Genomic DNA, 22,482 nt, shown 5'->3' with positions numbered 1-22,482 from the left:
TTTGCAACACATCAAAGGAACATATTATTAGAAACTAAAGAAAGAAAAACAATATTGGGCGGACTAGGCCAAACCCAAGGGAACAAACATTGTAGACAACCGCCTCATTAAAAACCTTACCACTGTGATAAAACCTGGTGAAGGAAAAAAGAGTGCAGTGCATTTATTGAATACATAAAGTGCATTTATTGAATACATAAAATTCTAATGTAATTTGAAATTTAGAAGATCACATTTTGTATGAGTATCATACCTATTTTAAGCAACAAAGAAGCAAAGTATATACAACAAATAAGAGGTCTTAGGAGATCATTTACTGAAGCCAATTTAAGTTAACATCAACATGAGGAACCTCTATCTTCATATTGGGAAGCATAGGCTGAAAATCTTCCCATGAAGCAGCCGTCTCTTCATCGCAAGTTATCGTCTTTAAGTTCTGAAGATTGACAACTGAGAATGGCAATTCGATACTTGCACAACTTGCCATGTAAAGATTTCTTAGATTGCAAAGATTACCCAATTCCTCAGGAAAACTTGAAAGGCTTATGCAGTTTGAGATGTCAAGATGTCTTAAATTTAAAAGCTTTCCAATGGAATTTGGTATCACTTTCAAATCAGTACAGGAGCTGAGCCTTAGAAGTTCTAAATATTTCAATTCTCCGATATCTTGGGGAAGTTCAGAAAGTTTATGGCAATTAGTAACACTAAGCTTCTTTAATGAGATGATATCACATATACCAGTAGGAAATCTCACCATATCTTTGCAGTAATCAATGTTCAATTCTTCTAGATATGGAAATGCATCTGAAATTAGGACGCTACCCTTTTCGAAAGCCAGTCTTGTATTACACATGTAAAGTGATAGTTTTCTCAGACTCTTCAATGTGCCGAAGGAAGGAACAGAAATTCGCTCCAGTCTGATTCTTTTCAGGTTGTGTAAAGAGTCAAGTAGCTCAAAGTTATTCAGTTCAGAAGGATGGAAACCGTAGTTTGTGATTATCAGAACTTTTAGTTTACACATTTTCTCCATCAACTTGGGAAGTATGTACTGCTTGGTATGAAGATTTAAAATTAAAACCTCGGACTGAGCTGGTTGCATTTGGGACCAATCTGGAGCACAAGTTTCATCTGCAAACATGAAACATACAAGATCAATTGTCGAAAAATAATGAATGAAGATTACAGAATGTTTTTTAATCTCACTTTTTAGTTTTATGTAAGTGAATATAATTTAGATGAAGGTACAGATATTACTAACCAGTTGATACAGATAATATGCGGGGAGCCAGCTGTTGCAGATTTTGCTTAACACACAATGTCAGAAGTTTTGACAATATACAAGTCGTCAGGCTTTGATGCTTCTCCCCGAAATACCGTTCATGTTTGTTTTCATTCATGTCAATAATTAGTCTTTTTCTCTTCTCAATTGGTTCTTTGATGCATTGGTAAATTCCAAGATCTCTTAGAAGATCATGAAGGATGATGAAATGGTTATTGTAATTGTAATTGTCTGCGTCACTTGCATTTTTCCTAGTATATGAGCAGAGTTTAATTGCTTAATTAAGATAAAAATTTCTCACACAAGATTTTTGTATAATATCATTCTTGTTATATATTTAAGGATCTAAGTTAGCCTAGAAGAAAATATCATTGTCATTGTACCTTGCTATTATGACATTAGCCAGATTCATGGAGCCTAATTTGTTGATGATTTCCATTGCTTCTATTCCATTGTCATCTAGTTCATACAACTCAGCCCACATATAAATGAGAGCAGCAACAGGAATTCTATGGTCTTCGGGAAATACGGCTAGGTCCATGAAGCACTCCTTGATTATGATATTATCTTCGAAAACATCAAAGATCTTTTGGAGGCGAGCAAGTAACTCAGTATTAGAATCAAGTATAGAATGACCTTGTGACAGATCCTTCACTATCTTTGTCCACAAGTCATAAGGACGATTTATGAGTGATGTAGCAATCACTTTAATCGTAAGCGGTAAACCTTTGCAATTTCTAACAACCTGCAATTGAGTTCAATGATTGTTTTGTTTAACAAAAAAGAAGTTCCAAATGGTCATGTACAATCTTGTGGTGTCTATCTGATATGAACAACTTAAGACAAAAGAAAAAAACAGATAGATATGTAACAAAGTAAGAGCAAGTACATTTTCGATTAGATCTTTGTCGACAATATTTGAGCTATTTTTTTCAATCTGAGCATATTGTCTGAAAAGTGTTACTGCATCTTCATGAATAAGAGGTTTTAAGATACATGTTGTGCTAAGCCTTTGAAATGCAACCCTTGAAGTCACCAGAATTTTGAAATCTGATATCTGGAATTGAAGTTTCTCAACAAGGGATTCTGAGCTTGGCCAAACATCATCCAGAACCAACAATAGCGGACTTCCCTCAATTTTTTTCAACAAAAGTCTCAATCTATTAACTGCATCTTCATCACTTTGAAACTCAGGCACCGGATGTCCATAGTGTTCAAATAGTCTCTCTACAATAGCTTCCAACATGGGTGTTTTTGATAAGGTGACAAATATAATGTTTTCCTTGAATTTACCTAGTAAAACCAAAACTGTAAGACCAAAAAATTGATGTTTCATACGTTTAACATACTAAGCTAAATGAGCACTCATATAACAACAACAACAATCAAGTCTTGTCCCACTAAATGAGGTTATCTACATTGATCGTAGATATTCAACAAAGTTTTACGTTGGTTGCACCACCCTAACACAACCCTTTCCTTGAAACTAAATAATTCAAGTCAAAGGAAAATGCTTTTTTAAATTGTTAAAGCAGCATTTGCAAAGAATATTAGATGCCTACAATGTGTTCCAATGACGTAATATGGACAATAATGAACCCTTTATAAACATAATAACTTATCAAAGGACAAACTAGAGTGAATAAGCACGATCTAAAGCATTTACATATTATTGAGTACCACCTGAGGAAGTTGGAAAAGAATTCATAGCAAATTCTATAGTAGACACAGTGTTGGAAATTTCCCCTTCACTTTTGTCCGGTCCTAAACGCCTAATTGCGGAATTTGGGTTGCTTTCGTTGTAGCCTCCAACACCTTCATTGTGTTGGGTGGATTCAGTCCTACATTTTCTAGAGATATGACATTTCTAGTGTTTATAATGTTTGAGATCACCATACAGAGTTGGTTTTGTAAGGTTGAACCATGCTCAACCCAAATTCTAAGACATAGAAACATGATAATTCATGTATAAGAATAAAGTAGCCCATACTTATCATGCACGAGGGAACCAAATAGGAGTTAGACTTACCCTTAACGTGTTCATCCCAGCAAAGCTTTGTAGCCAAAGTGGTTTTCCCCAATCCTCCTAAGCCAGTCAACACAAGGGTGGAGCTACCATCCCTTAAAAGCTCCATTTTCAACTTGCTAAATGGTATATCCAACCCAACAGTGAATTTTGGATTTTCAGGAACATCAAAAGAACTCTTAATTGATGGTCCATCTTCTTTGAGTTTCTGTTCAAAATTTTCATTGTTAAGAAGCTCAAGAATTTCTCTGACCTTGTATAGTGTCTCTTTAACATCCTTGACATTGAATGAATCATTCCTGAGCCAAGAGAGGCACTTGTTCCACAGTGTATTCACGGAAGAGCAATTGCATGCACATTCTTCTAAATCATTTACATTGATAAGATTCTTTATTTCTTCTCTGGGTTGATCCAAGTCTTCATTGTATTGCTTTATGTCTTTAACCACAGTAGTTAAATCCTTTAAGATTGACCTCAACAATCGCCTTGTACTTTGGTTCTTTCGTGCTTTTTCGACAATTTGAGATATCTTGTTCAAGATATCATTAAATCTTGTTGTAAGGGAAACAAACTGTGTGTCGCTTCTCATTAATTTGATTCCTTTCTCTGTTTAATCAAAACAAGGAACACAAGTTATGAACGGCAGAAAAATTCATGACTTTGCATATTCATTTATAATTTTTTAGGGACACAAAGCACCCATAACTGAGAATCCTCTTGTTAGGGACTTCAATCTTCCAAACAAACCAACCATTTATAATTTTTTAATGAAAATACTCAACAAACATTTTATCTCTCCAACCTAGTAGTTCAACCCTTAAAAAAAAACCTAGTAGTTCAAAAAATTTACCAAATGGATTATGTTAATAACTATATCATCTATATAAAGGTTTTAAATACCAGTCATGGTTCAGGTTGTATCAAGGGTTTTGCGATTTCGATTGTTAGTGATGGTGAGTTACAGATGACAGACGTGGCAATGCGAATTAATCACAACTAGAGGTGGAATTAGACTAGTTCGAGCCTAAGTCTGACCTGCATCCGGTCATATGTTTATTTTTTAGGCCTCAACACAACCTTCTAAAAAGTTGATGTGGTCTGCTAACTTGTTTAAAATTATATTTCAAATGAATATCTTTAAGTAAATAATGTGATCGATTGATTTGCTAAAAAATGAAGAACATGACAATATAACTCCAGTTGTACAATGTTTGATTTGTAAAACTGTCTATGAGACAACACAAACCGGGGCAAGAGACAAAACAAAAACATAAATTTTTGTCCCTCACTAAGCTACAACACAACTTTTTGTCCCACATACAAGTTATCTAAAATACAAAAATAGTGTTTTGTCCACCAAAAATCCTATATGACCAAAAATAATTCAATATCATAAAAGTTTGTCCTATGTTGTTGTGCCTTGTGTTGTGTTGTTTTGTATTGTGATGTTTTGTCCAGTACATACTGTTTAGCAAATCAAACGCAGTCTAAGTTTAAATAGACTAGTGAATTAATAGATCAATGAGATTAAACTCCCTGTTGATATTTAAGATGAATTTTTGAGAATTTCACTATATATTATATCATGTTTCCATTCTAGTTTATAATAATAAACTTAAATATGTGAAAAATTAATGTACACCACTAAGCTTAAATCACCAAAAAGATTAACAAATTTATAATTTAATTCAAAGTACAAAATATAATATAATAGTATTAGTAAGTGTTAACGTTTGAAAATTATGAACTTAGTTTTTTTTTTTTTATTTTATGAAATTTTGATTTTGATTAAACGATAAATATAAATGCTTGTTGCTTTCAAATTATAAGAAAACAAACTAACCATGTCTATCTATTTCAATGCTATCAACAATATAAAAAAAATCTAAATTCTTATTTTTTTTAATGACATTAACAACAATCATTATTATAGAAAAAATAGTTTAATAGTATTAATGAAAAATCCAACCCAAAATCCTCTATTTTCTTTATATATAGTATAAATAGTTTCTTAACAAATTATTTGATGTTCGTAGTTATTGTTCGTGAATAGATTGTTACATTTTTTAATACTTGAATTTACTCTTATCTATTTCTTATATATATGTGCTATTTATATTGAAAATTAAGGGCAATTTAGGAAAAAGAAAAAGTCAGCCCAAAAGAGGCAAATATTTTCTTTATATACAATATTGATTTACTTAAGTAGACAGGCCTGGTAGGTCTAATTATGCTTCTAAAAAAAATCTAAACCTTTTCTATTTAAGAAAAAAGTTTGGCCTGATATGGTCTGTCGTAAGCTAGACCAGTCTAGCCTTTTATTAAAATTATTTATGCTATCTTCGTATATTGTGTAATAACGTAATTTCTCAAATCTCATTTCATTAGAAAAAGAAAAACTTAGAGTCTGATTGTTTCTTCAAAATTTCATAATGTAACTAATTTTATGATTTTTTTAATGAATTTGTTTCTTCTAACCATTAATTAATAAATTCAGGTTTTAATGTTTTTAGAAGAGAGAAGAGCATTAAAAACCAGATGATACAATAAACCATGATTTTTGTTTATCAAGTTAATTAAACAGAAAGACGATAACTGTCACCACTTATGCTTTTTATGTCGTGGCCATTTTCACGTTAACGGCCATTTTAATTACTTATATCCGCAATGTCCAACTTCACAACACTTAAAAATAAACACAAGAATCATATAACATTGTATTTGACATCAAAATTACATTTTAAAAATACTCACAAAAATCAAAGAACTTCGTGATTTGATGTTCAAACATAATTTCTTTAACATAGAAATGTTTATGTGTAAACTATTTATGCAATGAAAAGATAAAATAAAGTCTCTATTTTGATATAAATTATAATATGTTTCCAAAATTATTCCGAAGAGTTTCTTAAAGTAAGTGGAAACCTGATACACATATCATACTACATTTCCAGAAATTTTCTTAATAAGTTTCACAAATATTTATGTAAATTGATAACCTCAAATAAAACTTTTATATCGAACCTTTGATTCTGTGATTCTGTTTCTGCATGTCCGTGTTCTTTGGCTATGCAAGACGTGATATTACAGGTATTGTTGTACGTAGAAGATGATATCAATTGAAACTTTGGAAGTGATATGTGCATATATATATATATATATATATATATATATATATATATATATATATATAGGAATTAGGAACTAACACTACCATTTTCCTCGGTTCTTCACTGTAGTTTGCCGTTTTCTATACGCGCTATTGAATGGTCTTTTTTTTATTCTTTTTTTTTTTTTTTTATGAGTCAAGAAGACTTTTTGATTTTTTTAAGGGGGAGTCAAGAAGACCTATTATACACTCCCTCGGTCTCACGATAGATGTCATATTTGAGTTTAACACAATTATTAAGAAAATTATTAATAGTGTTGATTTTAATGCCAAAATGTGTATCATTTACTAAAAAAATCTTTACTAGTTATCGTTAGTGAAATAGTTATAGATGATTGAAATGCAATAGAAAAAGTTACGTTAGTGAACAAAAGTAATAAATGTTGTATTTCAATCATCTATAATTATTTATATACTATTCTAATGTATCTAAAAAGATGACTTTTTTAATGTCTTTTTTATAAATAAAAAATAGTGTATATAAGTGCAATACAATGACATTCTAAAAGAACATCCTATTTTTTTTTTTTTTTTTTTAAAAAAAGAACATCCTAATCTTAATTTAAGTTCTACGGTAAACAAAAAAAAAATTTAAGTTCTACACAAAAAAAATGTTCTCTAACACATTCACGTTTTGAACGGTTTCTCTTTATGTCCCTCTAATATCTCCAAGTCCCCCTAAATATGCGTCTGATAGTTTTTTTTAAGGAAAATATACATCCGATGGTTATTTACTGAGGTACGTTTTCAAAAAAATGTACATGCGGTAGATAACTATCGGCTGTATATTTTGGGAGCCTTAAAAATATTAAGGGGACCTAAAGTATAACACCCTCACGTTTTTTGCAGTCGCAGTTGTTTTTGGTGGATCAGTTTCAAATGAGCTGAATGAAACAAAGCCAAATGGATTGTTGTGGTTGACGTTGGGTTCAAGAAACCATACTTGCAATTAATCAAACCCCATAGATTTAGGGGTAGAAAAAAAAGGGTAAATACTTCTTTTGGTCCCTGTAATATGAGCGAATTTCGGTTTCAGTCCCTGTAAAAAAAAAATTAGATTATGTCCCTATCATTTGAGATTCTTCCACTTTTGGTCCTTCCTTTAACCCTGTCAGCAGAATCTGCACTTGTGGCACGCTGACTGTGTAATTTTTTTACTTTTATCATTAAATTTATTTCCACGTGGCTTTTATTTTGATTTACATTTATTTAATTAAATTAAAAACAAATTTTAGAATTGAAATAAAATAACTTAAATTAAAATAACTTAAATTCATCTTCATCTTTCCCATGTTCTTCATGTTCATCTTTCTCTTCCCTTCCCATCCCAATTCTCCTTCTCCAGCTTGACCTAATGCCCCAAAAATCTCGACCCCATCATCACCTTCCTTTCCCCCATTAAACGGATTTATGCAGAAAGAGAAAACTTTGTTTTTAAAGAGATTTGTTTTTAAACGAATTTATGCAGAAAGAGAAAGCTTTCAATTTCGAATTTGTGGATTTCTTGTTGAAGCTTGTGTTGTAGCTGTTCTTGTTTTTGTTGTTGATCTTGAAATTTTGTGGATTTGTGAATCTGTTTTTTTTATAAACATGAAGCTTGCTGCATGTTTTTTGTTCTTGTTGCTTGGGTTTATGATGAATAGGAAGAAGAAGAAGTTGTACCATGTGAAGAAGAAGAAGAACGATGGAAGAAGAAGTTGGAAAACAAGGGCATTTGATTTTTGTGGTTTTTTTAATTGTAATTTTAATTTGTTTTTATTTGATTTTTAAAATAAAACAAACAATTTAATCTGATTCCTTTTAAAAAAATTTAAACTAAAAAAATTACACAGTCAGCGTACCACATGTGCAGATTCTGCTGACAGGGTTAAAGGATGGACCAAAAGTGGAAGAATCTCAAATGATAGGGACATAATCTAAATTTTTTTTACAGGGACTAAAACCGGAATTCACTCATATTACGGGGACCAAAAGAGGTATTTACCCAAAAAAAAACCTAAGTAAAAGACTCATTTTTACTTCAAGGTCTATAACCATATGTTTACACCTAAAAATAATTGTTGTGTTAATGGAATTCAATAAGTAGAAGATTATGATAATCAGGCGAGGAACCCCGACTTAGTCGAGTCGAGGATATGCGGTGTGATGCTGGGACAACAGAGGGAGGGAGTTTATTCTTTCAGAATGCCACTAACTTTAAACATGGGTCGTTGGAGTCTCAAAATTATGTCAAAAGCATAGTGGGATTGAACAATCATGCCCACGATTTGATTCCCTCAATGACAATAATTAATATGAGGAATAAGGTACTGGACAAGATCGGTAATGGAGTTGTGCAAAAGGAGATTGTGTCAACGAATCAAGCTGAGGATAGGAGAATAAAGGAGAACACGAGGTACCACAATCCCAGTTATCACGCACACCCGTGAGAATTAGCGGAATAAGGGTTACATATTGTTGACCCAAAAGAATCCCCCATGGCTGCTCTCTAAGTTTTGATCACCATTGTTTATCTGTTGAGTCTTTTGGGATAACAAAGTGTTATATTGATGAAGTGGATTCATGATCCATGTTTGTTCACTAGTACAACTCCCTGCTAGCTGAGGTATCGTCAAACCCACCAGAGAGGATATAGATATACTAGGTCGTGGCAGATATCTTGCATGATTAGTCGATGTAGGTGGAAAGCTTGCCCATTGCTGCTGCATTGATAGTCCTAATCTTGATGTGCAATTCTTGCTATTGGGCTGCATGTTTATCCTCCAACGTAAGACATGTTTCTCACATGCATATGACTTCCTTAAGGTAGAAGTTGCGGTATGCATATGTGTTCTACTGCCTAAGGTTGCCTTCGCTACAAATGTATCTGACGTGCTTGAAGGTTATCCTAATTTTAAGCATCATTCGCCAATGGGTTCCCCCCAGGGTTAGCAGTGGCAAAAATATTTGGTTGGGAATAAGGTGTGGCAGGTGCCAATGGTGTAGGAATCAATTAGACCTGTTGAGGCCCTACTGATGGATGTATCAGCTGACATTGCTAAGAAACACCTTCATGATATTACCTCCGTTGCAGATTTTATGGAATTTTAGTCACAGAACTGTCACCATAATTGTCTCGCACAACCTCTAAATCCTTGGTTTCTTGAAACTCATTTTGCACCATGAATTTTAAAACGTCAACAAGTTGTTTGGAGACTTCATGCTTGGTGTCATGTATCCCCATATCAATTTGTTGTTCAATAAAATATGTTGTCATTAATATTGGAGTCTCAAGAGTTTCAACTGGTTGTACCTCAGAAACACTAGAAGGATCCATGGAAGTTAGCATTCTCTATGTTTGCGAAGGTTCATTCAATCGAAATGCCATAACTTCATGGTTGCTAAAGATGATAGTTGCCTCATACTACTGAGACTCTATCCAAACCTTAGGTTCATACATCAAACATAATACTGATTTGGGGAACTGAATTTTTCAGTGGTTAAGGTTGTATTATCCCACTAGACTGGTAGAATTTGTTGATGGATTCTAAATTTAGCCGAGGTCAGCTGAGATTCTTTAACTATGATTCCCATGCTTCAAGTGATTAACCTATGGAAGGATATTTGTCCCCCAATTGCGGGTTCCCTAACTACTATAGTATAGTGTTAGGTTTAATTGTTTTTGGGTTTTTGAGCTACACTAAGACATGCATAAAAAACATAAAGATAAAGGGATAGCTTGCAATTTTTTTTATTGATAGGATATGTTAATTACAATGTTTGAATATAGTATTTATAGTGAAATTATTTCTTATTAAACTAACAACGTGGCTAACAGTGCTTAATCCGTATTCGGCTAATTCTTGCGGGAGTGTGTGATAACTCCCATGTTAGTGGGATTATGGTGACCCAAGTTTAGTTCATTCTCCTTGACATGATCCTTTGACACATTCTCTTTATGCGCAACTCCATTATTGATCTTGTCCAACCCCTCTCATTATTGGTGTTGAGGGTATCAAATCATAGAAATGCGTTATTGTTTAGTCCCACTATGTCTTTGCTTAGTTCTGAGTCTCAAACGGCATATATTCTGAGTTAGTGGCCATGAGAAAGAATCAGCTCCCTGACATAGCTTTCCTATCATTGTCTACCCTTCACTTGATTTAGGGGAATCCTCGTTGATTATCATAATTGCCTACCTGGCGAATTAACCTAACATGACAATTATTTCTAGGTGGAAACATGGTTCTAATTGATGATATGGTAGTACGACCAAAATAAGTTAGGTATGCATTCTTTATCATTGTTGGAAAACCCTCTCACTCTGTTATCCTTGGAAGGGACTTGATACACGCACGTGACTGTGTTCCCTTCATCAAAGGCTTATTCTCTAGGTAGGAGAAAGGGTGGAAGTTGTGGAAGCTGAGAGCAATCCCTATTCGGTAAAAGTAGAGATTTATTACTCCCTCCGTTTTAAAATGAGTGTCGTTTTAGGTGTTTACACACATATTAAGAAATGCAATGATTAAAAGAAAGAGAATGATTATTTTACCAAATTATCCTTATTAACTATTGGTTAGTTTTAAAAGTAATACTTTGGAAATAGTGTGCAGAGTATTAATTGGAGGGTACAATTGAAAAGAAAAAGTTATTATTGCATTGGAAACTGAAAGTGACATTCATTTTGAAACAAATTTTTTTTGGCTAAAGCGACACTCATTTTGAAACGGAGGGAGTATAATTTTTTTGCAGTCAATTCATTTAAAAGTTAAAGTTTAAATGTAATGCACGCATTTCAATAAACTACTTCATCCGTTTAAAAATGATTGCCGTTTTAACAAAAATAAAATGTTTCAAAATGAATGTCACTTTCAGTTTCCAATGCACTATTAATTACTTTTTCCCAATAGTACCCCTAAATAATTACTATGCACACTATTTCCAAAGTACCACATTTTACTTTAGTTTATAATGATGAGAAATGCACCAATAGTTAACAAGACTATTTTAGTAAAAGTGTCATGTCTATAGACAATATTATTGCATTTCTTAATATGTGAGTAACAACCTTAAACGACACTCATTTTGAAACGGAGGAAGTATTTTTATATTTGATTTATTAACTTGTGCTCTCTTGAGGGCACAAGTTAATATTTCCCGATAAATAATGAATGGAATTAAATATTACACATCAAAACAAAAGTGCATTATTCAGCAATTGGTTGGACAAAGTAAAAGATGGGTGGGGTTTAGTATGGGAATGGATAGTTTTTTCCCATGATGGGAAAGTTGTATTTTTAGCCATTGATATAATAGTTTTTTATTTGGATGGCCAAGATTAATTACCTAGTAATTGTTAATACTTTTTGATGGTTATTGTGTAACAAAAAAGCAGACCCCACCAAATAATTAAATATCAATTTTGCATTTGTTTTATTTATTGATTTTTTTTTGTAATAAGACGTGGACCCCACCTCATTCTTTCTACTCACAGAGTCACAATGTTGTTGTTCTTCATTTACCATCTCATACTCTCCTGAGTTTTTTTAAGAGAAATGATATTTGTATAACCATTTATTTCCCAACAACTTTTTGACAACTTTCTCTCTCATATTCACAATATGTTTTTATTCTCTCTCTTACTTTTTCTCTCTTTTTTATTTTCAACCAATAGAAATAGAGGAAAATGAAGTTGTCATGAAAGTTGTCTATTAATGGTTGTTCATATATCATTGCTCTTTTTTAAAACTCAAACTCAAACTCAAAGCACAAACAAAATAATTAAAAGAGGTGAAGCCATAATTAAAATTATAAAAAACAATTAAACTTAAGAACTATGCATCAATTTTTTTTATCAGTTTCATCTTCTATTTTTTACTTTCTTGCTATATTCAATCAAATTCAACTTAAAAAGAGAGAATTACTCCCCTTATAATTTTGTTCCTGAAATTTATACTTCTTCAACCACCATGAAAGTACATAGGAGCATCATCTTAAGAACAGAACCAGAGTGGCACATAATAACTATGAGAACTAGACGTTCACATTGGAAAGGTGGTGGAAATAGCGATAAACAATAGACAATGGAGGTGCAAATTGTACTGTGCAAACTATTCAACCTATCAATTGTAGTGTGCAAACTCAGCAGCAACATCACAAACTATCAATTGTAGTGTGAAAACTCAGCAGCAACATCACCCATGGCAAGATGATTGAACGTTAGAGATGTAGATGGAGAAAGGGGAGGTGCAGTAGTAATGTATTAAAAAACTAATTTCATTTTTATTTATTTTTTTTCCTAAGCAGGTTGCCTACTGCCAGCTGTCCTGAAAAATGGCACTTTCCCATGGTGGGAAAAAAGTTTTCATTCCCAGGCTAAATTCCACCTAAAAGATGATGTAAGACGACTCCGTTTTATACATTACGTAATAATGACATTGTTCACTTGCAGCTTCAGTAATTGCATGACATCATCTCATTTCTTAGATATCAACTGATAATTCAATGCAAGAGGGAATTTTTTTTACACATAAAATAATTGTCTTGTTTGGAGAATACAACAAGTAGGCGATTATGATAATTCAGCGAGGAAACCCCCAGTCGAGTAGAGGACATGAGATGTTGGGACAATCGAGCGAGAGAGGTGATTCTTTCTCAAAGCCATTAACTTATAACGCAGGTAATTAGAGGCTCAAAACCGAGTCTAGAACATGGTGAGACTGGACAATGACGCATACCCACGATTTGTTGCCCTCCAACGCCAATAACTGCTCTAAGGAATAAGGGACTGGGCATGATCATTAGTGGAGAACGTAACTGAGCATCGGGGGCCACAATCACAGTATCACACTAACATGAGAGTTATCACGCATATCCCCGAGAAGATTAGACATGGTCGTTTTTTAGCATTTACAAAACGTCTTGATTCATGCAAATATTATTTCATTCTATTAAATCATATGAAAAATGTCGTTGTGAATATAGTTCAATTGATAGACACATTGTATTATATATAAAAAAGACCGGGGGTTCGAATATCAGATTTTTCATTTATTCAACTTAATGGTGAAGTTCTAGTCATTAGATATCGACCTAATTTACCTTCAAAAGTTACAATAAATTATGACCTTCAATAAAAAAAATATCAACCTAATTTATAGTAATTTTATTACCAAAACTATCATATCCACTTCATTATCCACCGGAAACCTTCATTTGAAAAAAGTATACTTACCATCCTTCATAGTAGATGCTTAGTAGTGGTTGATGTTTAGTTGAACAAGATGATAAATGATTACTGCCAACTGCCTCATTGCTATCAGGTTTGCTGGAGTTAGGTAACCGCTCTTGCTAGCTACAATCGTACATAGAAAATTGGCAGGAAGGAATTACCGAGTTATTTCCAAGAACATGTTGGTCAAGTACCTATCATTATTCTTAAGGAATTTTGCCAACAAGAGCATTTTCAACAAATACCACTTTTGGAAATGGCAAAGATCGAAACGTGATTTGTCAGCTATTTACTCTCTCAGCTTTCCTAGCAATTCTGCTTTAAAGTCCGCTTGAAGGAAGTTGCAGACTTGAGCTTATAGTATTATACGCGGAAAATAATTGTGTGACTTGATTCCATGTAAAAAATACTATAATTATCAATAATTGTCAACTTCCTTCAATAAAAAAACTATGTTAACTTGTGCCCTAAGGACACATGTTAAGGAACAAAAAAAAACAACTTTGTATTGGGAAACATGATATTTTAACTTTTTAGAAAGTTGATTACACGACTTTTGATGCGTATATTTCTATAATGAATTCCTTAACATGTGCCCTCAAGGGCACAAGTTAACATTTGCCAAACTATAATTATCAACAAATAGAGAGAGTAAATAGACAAACTATTATAGTGTCTCGAAATCAATCATGGATGGACAACCAGGGTGAGGGAAAATGGATGGACAAGTAAGGGTGGGAACATATCAGACTGTTTAATAGGGACCTACAACCTTACTTATTTAAAGAGTTTAGTCCAACTCGTTTAATAAGAAGGCTATCTAAACAAAAGCTTTTTATAAAGCATATTTAATTAAATAGATTAGGCTAAGACTTACATAAAAGCCTATTAAATCTATCACGTAAACCTATTAAGCTTTTTATATATAATATCTTTTCATCCTCGTGAGCTTAGTTCAGTTGGTTGAGACAATGCATAAAATATGCAAGGTTCGGGGTTCGAACCCCGGCCACCACAAAAAAAAAAAATATATTCGGGGTTGGAACCCCGGCCACCACAAAAAAAAATATAATTTAATATCTCTTCTATTCGGGGTTGGAACCCCGGCCACCACAAAAAAAAATATAATATAATATCTCTTCTATAAATTGTTGTATTTTTATTTTTTTTATATATATATTCAAGACTTCATATGATTTGGTTATTTACTAGCTAATATATTGGTGTGATTAGACCTTCATAAGATTTCGTTATTTAGTAGCAGACATATTCATGTGTTTTAAGCCTTTAAAAGATTTGACCTATATAGTAGTAGGCTTATTGGTGCAACTATGTCTTAGTGTAAAATAGTAGTGTTGTATTAAAAAAAAATGCTGAATTAATGTATTTTTAAATAATTATATATTATTTTTTTCATTGTATCTTGTGCACTTAGCTCTATAGCTTCTGAATTTTTTTTTTATAAAAAAGGTTTCTTAATTCTAAAAATTTTAATCCTTCGATCTGATTCTACCAAACCCAATCGTCAATTTCGGATTTCGGGGTGAAAGAGATCTTGATGGTCAACATGACACCTAGATAAACCGTGCTTCGTTGCAGCGCGTTGCCTTCCCTGTTGACCGATCATATAACCCCTGAGTTTTCAAAGTAGCCTCGTTTCATGAAAGGCCAACGATGAAAACACATTGTGAAGAAGGAAGAGGAGGAGAGAGTGTGATGGTGTGAAACTTTGGATCTATTTATAGGAAAACAAATTGCCTAGTGCCATTAATTTTGGTCAAAAACGTTCAAAAAACTTGTTCAAAGGAGTTTTACCAGCCATTAATGTTGGTAAAAACCTTGGAAAACGTGTTTCTTGTGGTGCAGACCACCGGCCAAAACAAACTGATACAGTTCGGATTGCATAATCCGGACAACTCAAATGGTTTCCGGATTATGAAATCTGAATTTTTTACGATATTGGGGCAAACTGAAGGAAGTTGCGCACCTTCTGTGGGGTGAGGGACATAACCCCTCAGTTTATTTTGGCCGGTGGCGTTTCACCAAATGTTTGGCCGGTTAGTAGAGCCATTAATGCATTTTTGGAGGTTAGCATTTAAAAAACGTTTTTATTGACTGAACTTATGACCTTGGACTTGTTTAAGGCTATACAAAATCTTGGATCTTCAACAATTTCATTCATTCTTCACTTCATCTCATTTCTTACATTTTCTTCAAAAAAAGTTAGTTTTTTAGATAGTTTTTTAGGTGTGTCAGTGGTGTTATGGTCATTGTTGACCGTTCATATGACCCTGCAATTGCATTGCAGCTTATGTGGTGGTTATATAACTGTCAACAGAGACTTTGACATTAAAGAAAGACACAAAAATTGCATATCAATTTTGTCCAGATTTTATTTTCCGGAAACACTAACAATCTGGTTCGAATTATATTTTCCGGACCAGGGGTAATTTTGAAATTTTTGTAGGGCGCAGGAGAACAATGTAGATGGGAAAAGTAACTCTCATTCTGAATTGGATCAAATTTTCTTCTATCCCATTAATCGAATTAAACCAACTCTTTACACCTTTGCACAAAACTATATCTTACTCCCTTCAAAAAAAAAAAAACTATATATTACTCCTTTTGATCTAATATATTCCGTTCGTCCTTATTTATAAGACTCTTTAACACATTTTATGCATGTTAAGAAACGTTGGTGCAATTAAAATGAATATTTTGGTGCAATTAAAATGAATATTTGGTGTTTTTGTGTGTAACTATTACTAATTAAATTACCCTTTATTTAGTGATATATTAATTCATTTTGACTTTTCATCTTTTAGTAAGAATTCGTAATATTAATAAAGAATATATTTGAAAAATGACTTATATATCTAATTTCTTTTTTGTTTTTTTTTTTGTCAAGTAGTCTAGTGGCTAGAGCTCATGATTGTTTTTTTTTGTCAAGTAGTCTAGTGGCTAGAGCTCATGACTTATATATCTAATTTCTTTTTTGTTTTTTTTTTTTTTTTTGGTCAAGTTGTGGAGAAGTGGAGTGTCTGGGGTTCGAACCACGGCCCCTGCATATAATATGCAATATCCCTACCAACTGAGTTAAGCTCACGTCCCTACCAACTGAGCTAAGCTCACGGGGATATCTAATTTCTTTTTTGAAATAGACTTATAGTATATCTAATTATAAGCTCAAAGGTACTTTAAATTACAATAGAAATACAAAGTAACTTCTACCCTACGGTCAATGTTAACATTATGTTTACAACGACTATGTTTCGACAGGTTATCATAACAACATTCCTTGATTGTTCAACTGCTTACCGCATCGAACACCCTCAGTATCTTCAAGTATGTAACTTTGTTTCTTAGAGTGGTTATCATAACAACATTCCTTGATTGTTCAACTGCTTACCGCATCGAACACCCTCAGTATCTTCAAGTATGTAACTTTGTTTCTTAGAGTCATTCATATTTTAGAATAGAATTTTTCAGATTTGACAAATAGAATTTTTCATCCAAAAATATCATACCGTAAGGAACAAGTTAACTTCAGCCTCTTCTATTTTCAGATGAGTAAATAGTCAATTACCCTCCTGAAATTGTAAGTTTCGTCAATTACCCCCCTGAAATTAACAAAACTTCAATTACCCCCCTAAAATTGCACAACGTTAATCAATTTACCCCCTCCGTTAAATTTTTCTGTTAGTCAACATGACGTTTTGCAAATACCCCCTGAAGTTTTGCACTTATGTGCAAAATGCCCCATAAACTTGAAAATTTATATATTTTTTTTCTTATCCTTAAAAGTGATTGCAAAAAATTTATATATTTTTTTCTTATAGTTATGGGTCATTGTTGTTCCAATAACCATCATACAAAAAACTCACATATGTGGTTCCCCTGCACATATCAATTGATGCCAAAATTGAAGGTTTGAGCATGAACATTACATTTTAATTGATTTTATCTAATTTAAATTTGTCTCACTCATTAATGTTCTGAGAAAACTATAATAGGTTCACTCAATTTGGCCACACGTGGTAAACAATTTTTATTTTTTTACCAAACGAATCAACGATATTACTTATACATATTAGCATTTGATATTAATATTGGCATAACAATGGATTACATATTTTAACATGAGTGTGTGGTGTATATTCTAATATGATTCTTTCAAAATATGTTTGCAGTCCATGGTGGCTTTAACCACTAAACTTTAAAATATTTAATCATACAAGGTTTAAAGAAGTTTGATTGCCATAAACTATGGATCGGGAACATATCTTAGATCACATTTTATGAACAGCTAACATACTTAGCAAGTTTATATAAATTTTCAAGTTCAGGGGGCATTTTGCACATAAGTGCAAAACTTCGGGGGTATTTGCAAAACGTCATGTTGACTAACAGAAAAATTTGACGGAGGGGGTAAATTGATTAACGTTGTGCAATTTCAAGGGGGTAATTGAAGTTTTGTTAATTTCAGGGGGGTAATTGACGAAACTTACAATTTTAGGGGGGTAATTGACTATTTACTCATTTTCAGATTGGGAAGGTTAGGCTTGAAATGTTCCCAACACACAGCAGTCTCTTGATCACATATTAAATGCTTTAAATTCTCGAGTTTTGTGACTGACCCTGGCAATGTGCTGATGAGAAACCAGTCATGTGAAGCTCTTTCAGATTAAGCAGGTTTCCGATTTCATCAGGTAAATTGTGAAGGCTTGCGCAACCTGATATATCAAGAAAATGTAGCTTAAGAAGATTTTCAATGGAAGCTGGTATTCCCAACTTGGAACATGAACCAAGTCTTAATACTTTCAAATTTTCAAGGTTTCCAATTTCCTGCGGCAGTGCACAAAAATTTATGCACCTTGTGATACTGAGCTTCTTGAGGGAAGTAATAGCGCAAAGCCCGGCAGGAAGTGTTAGTAAATCTTTGCAATAATCAAGACATAATTCTTGTAGATTTGGGAGTACCTCCGAAATCAAAATGATATTACTTTGAAAAGCCTGTCTCGTTTTGCAATAATAAAGGGACAGTTTTTGCAGATTATTCAATTTGCAAAGAGAAGGTACTGAAACCTGTTGTAATCTGATTCTTCTAAGGCTTGGTAGACAACCAAGTATCTCAAAATTGTCTAAATCCGCAAAGCGGAAACCATTATAATTGGTAACTATCAAAACTTTAAGTTTAGTCATTTTCTTTATGCACTCTGGTAAGGTGTATTTATCAGTATGGATATTCAAGATCAGAACCTCAACTTGTTCAACTTTTACAAAATTGCTCCAATCTAAGGTCAACATTTTGTCTTCAAGAACATTACGTATGCTATCAAAAGCGAAAATAATATATACAGGTTTGCAATTGTTTATGCATTTTAGAGTAGAGAGGTCAACTGACCAGTAGTTATGGACAACGTGCGGGCAATGGTATTTCGTTGGTTCTGTTGATCCCAAGAATTTTCATTCATGTCAAAAATCAACCTTTTTCTTTGTTCATATGGTTCCTGTCTTGCCTGATGGATAACTATCTCCTTATGAAGGTCGTGCTGAGTAAGGAAATGGTGGTTGTAGTAATTGTCAACATGACTTGTCACTTCCCTGGTTCATTAGAAAATGTTACATGTGGAGAGATAACTAAATATATCCCTAAAATATTTTCTTTATATTTACTTTTTCTCTTTATTGATCGACATGATTGTTATCAAACGAAAATAAGTAGTTAACTAATGTACCTTTCAACTACAAGATTAACCAAATGCAGGTTGTCTAACTCATGGACAATGTTCATTCCGTCTATGTCGTCGTCGTCTAGGTTGTTCAGTTCTATCCACATATCAAAGAGGGCAGCAACAGGTATCTTTTGTCTTCAAAAAATAATCCAAGGTCCACGAAGCCCTTTATGAGGTGATTATCGTGCAATGCATCCTCCAAAACTTGTCGCAGGAGATTATGCAAAGCAGCATTAGAATCAACAATAGAACGACCTTTGGATAAAAAGTTCACTATATTTTTCCACGCTGCAATAGGTTGTCCACTGAGTGATCCACCAATCAATTTAAGGGCCACTGGAGAACCCCAACAACCCCGTGCTACCTGCAATTGAGTACAAGAAAATGAAGTAAACCACCAACACTTTCTGTCATTATATATTGAGGAAACACTTCCACAAAAACGACGAATTTGACAAAAATTTAGGCCTAATGGAAAAAATATAACAAGAGACGGTGCAAATTTGGTGACAAAAAGTTTAGAGTAAGGGGACGAATATAACAAACCTGTTGTACATATTGTTCATCAGGAACATACGTTCCTTTTTCCCATCATTTGGTAGTGCAAAGCGGCAGAAAAGGTAACTGCATCATCAATGGTAAGTGGCGTTAAGGATGATGTGTCAAACCGTGGAAACACAACTCTAGAAGTTATCAAAATTTTACAATCTGGAACCTGAACCTGTAACGTCTCAACAAAGGATTCTATGCCTGGGCAAACATTATCAAGAACCAACATCACCGGACAACTTTCCCTAATTTTCTTCAGCAAACAACTCAACTGTTTAGCCGCATCCTCGTCATCTACTAGGCAAGGCTCATCATGTCCACAACGTCGAAACAATTTATGCACAATGTTCTTCAGATTTGCAGTTTTTGACACTGTAGAACAATATATTTTTCACAAATTTATCTAGTCCAACAAGCAAACAAGTTTCTTAAGTATAATTTTTCATGCCGTTTTTAAAAAGACTCATTATTATGAATGAATGAATAACGTCTTCAAAAAGTCTTCGACTCTAATATGAGCAACGATATCATGGTTATCGAAGCCGTCACGACAACAAATGATGTTACTTCAACAGTACTTTATCATGATTCTCAATAGTCAATAATATCAAATATCATGATGAGACCACAACAAATACTACAACCTTGTTTAAAACCTTATTGACAACAACACTAGCATATATTCCAACATCAGACACAACATTGACACTCATGAACATGTAATAAAAGTGATAGGTAGATAAAGAGTTATATATGTTGCCTCTAACTTGGTTATCCCAACATAGAAGCGTAGCCAAAGTGGTTTTCCCGGATCCAGCCAAGCCAGTTAATACATGTACAGATACGTCTCGATTAAGTATCCAATTCTTCAACTGATTCAAAGGCAAATCCAATCCAACAGTGATGCCGAGTTTTACAGGAGCATTACATAACCGGTTGAATTGTCTCCCCTGATTAATATATATCACTATAGAAAGTGTCTCTTTAACATCCCTTGCTGTGTTCATCGGAGTAACAAGACTAGTGGATCTAGCAATTTTCTTTTCCTTATCATGAATCTCTCCTTGGTAACAAGGTAAACAACAGCATTTCCACCAAAGGGACTTTGGAGTGTTTGTTCATCGTGTCTTTCCCTTGTTCCAGTTCATCTATTACCCTATCTATTTCTTCCAATGGACGTTTCAATCTCTTGTCCAATAGTTTCATTTCTTTGGCAGCTGGCATGACACGATCAACAAGGGAGGCAAGGTTTTTGCGTGTGGTTCTGAACTTGAGAGCTTTGGATATCTGATTAGTGATTGGTTTCGCACCTTCTTGAAACACTGCTCCAAGAACAGACCCTTCAACCAAACCTCCTGCCATAACTGGATGAAAAGAAATCAACACTAGTTGATGAACAAACTTCAAAATTCAGTTATCTCTCTACGTTTTGATATTGCTATTTTGGTTTGTATAGTTTTTTTTTCTTCATCTAAACTCAAGCTCAATGAAACCAATATAATATGAGAAGGTGGCTTTCAGGAAGTTCTTGTGTATACAATTAGTCAGCGTAGATTACAAAACAAATTTCAACATTTAGTGGAAAATACACCATATTTGTTACAGTAGTCAAATGCAGAAAATTAAACCAACTGTTGGAGATTGATATTTTTCTGTCATTAATTAATTGTGTGTTGCTGTTTTTTGTCATAATTAAATGTTGCTTGTTTAAGTTAGTGTCATAATTAGATTGTTGCTTATTTAGTAAGTAAAGCAGTCCTAGCAGTCCTAGTTAATGATGCCTAGTGTTCTTAAGTAATGATGACTAGTGCTTAAGAGTAGATTTAGTGCAGATTTTATGTTTAGTCTTACAAGCAAGCTTATGGCTTGGCTCTATATATTTGTAGTGTATGCTTAAGTTTAATGTATCAAAGTATCTTAGCTTTTAGTACTTTGTTCTCAAAACTTTATTATCTTTTGATTTTCTGGTTTTTTCTTCTTTCTTCTCCACCATTTTGAACCTTAATTTTCTGTCTTGAGCTTATTGCTTCTGCTGCCTTTGCAAAAGCTAACAGTGGTATCAAGAGCCCCATTGATCTTAACGGGTCTGTGAGGTTAGAAAACTAGTGTAAAACTTTGAGGGTGAGAGAAAACCAGCAAGAAAACCTTCACAAAAACCTTTACAAAAAACTTTTAAACACCAAAAATGGCTTCCAATAATGGTTCTTTACCTCCACCTCCTGTGTTTTCAGGAGAAAACTATGTTGTAACTTGTTTTGGGGGTCTGCTGCAATAACTTGACCAAGAAGATGATGAAGATGACTATGATGAAGTGTGCACATAAATTCCAAAGATTTGTTGTATATCTTGATTGTTGGGAAGATGTTGTTGTACTTGAAACCTGAAAAGATTAATGGTTATGCATGCAAACTCAAAGCGTATGGGGTTGCCATACTAACCTTTAGGTTCGATTCGCCCCCACCAATAACTGTATATTGGATGCAATAAGGAATGACCGGCGAATCCCCTTCAGGA

At 33.5% G+C, this 22,482-nt stretch overlaps 1 protein-coding gene and 1 pseudogene across 2 annotated transcripts; both read right to left on the bottom strand.

The window, feature by feature from the left end:
* On the bottom strand, positions 1 to 6,451 carry LOC146900975 (putative disease resistance protein At5g66900). Its single transcript, XM_085733785.1, has 6 exons — positions 6,330 to 6,451; positions 3,309 to 3,911; positions 2,169 to 2,572; positions 1,663 to 2,024; positions 1,259 to 1,530; positions 1 to 1,128 (listed from the first exon to the last, which is right to left on the bottom strand). Exons 1-6 carry the CDS (start codon positions 6,355 to 6,357, stop codon positions 314 to 316), a joined length of 2,484 nt encoding a protein of 827 aa, XP_085589911.1. The 5' UTR covers positions 6,358 to 6,451; the 3' UTR covers positions 1 to 313.
* Positions 6,452 to 17,114: 10,663 nt separating this feature from the next.
* Positions 17,115 to 21,458, bottom strand: LOC146900974 (putative disease resistance protein At5g66900; annotated as a pseudogene). Its single transcript, XR_015023236.1, has 7 exons — positions 20,588 to 21,458; positions 20,088 to 20,340; positions 19,966 to 20,043; positions 19,423 to 19,783; positions 19,089 to 19,288; positions 18,221 to 18,417; positions 17,115 to 17,240 (listed from the first exon to the last, which is right to left on the bottom strand). The product of XR_015023236.1 is annotated as a putative disease resistance protein At5g66900 (transcript).
* Positions 21,459 to 22,482: the final 1,024 nt, after the last annotated feature.

Source organism: Medicago sativa, chromosome 8, assembly GCF_051527215.1.
Source record: "Medicago sativa cultivar Bolivia chromosome 8, Bolivia_mono, whole genome shotgun sequence".
NCBI classification, from domain to species: Eukaryota; Viridiplantae; Streptophyta; class Magnoliopsida; order Fabales; family Fabaceae; genus Medicago; species Medicago sativa.
The sequence above is the reverse complement of the archived record's forward strand: the minus strand, read 5'-3'. Positions and strand labels throughout refer to the sequence as shown.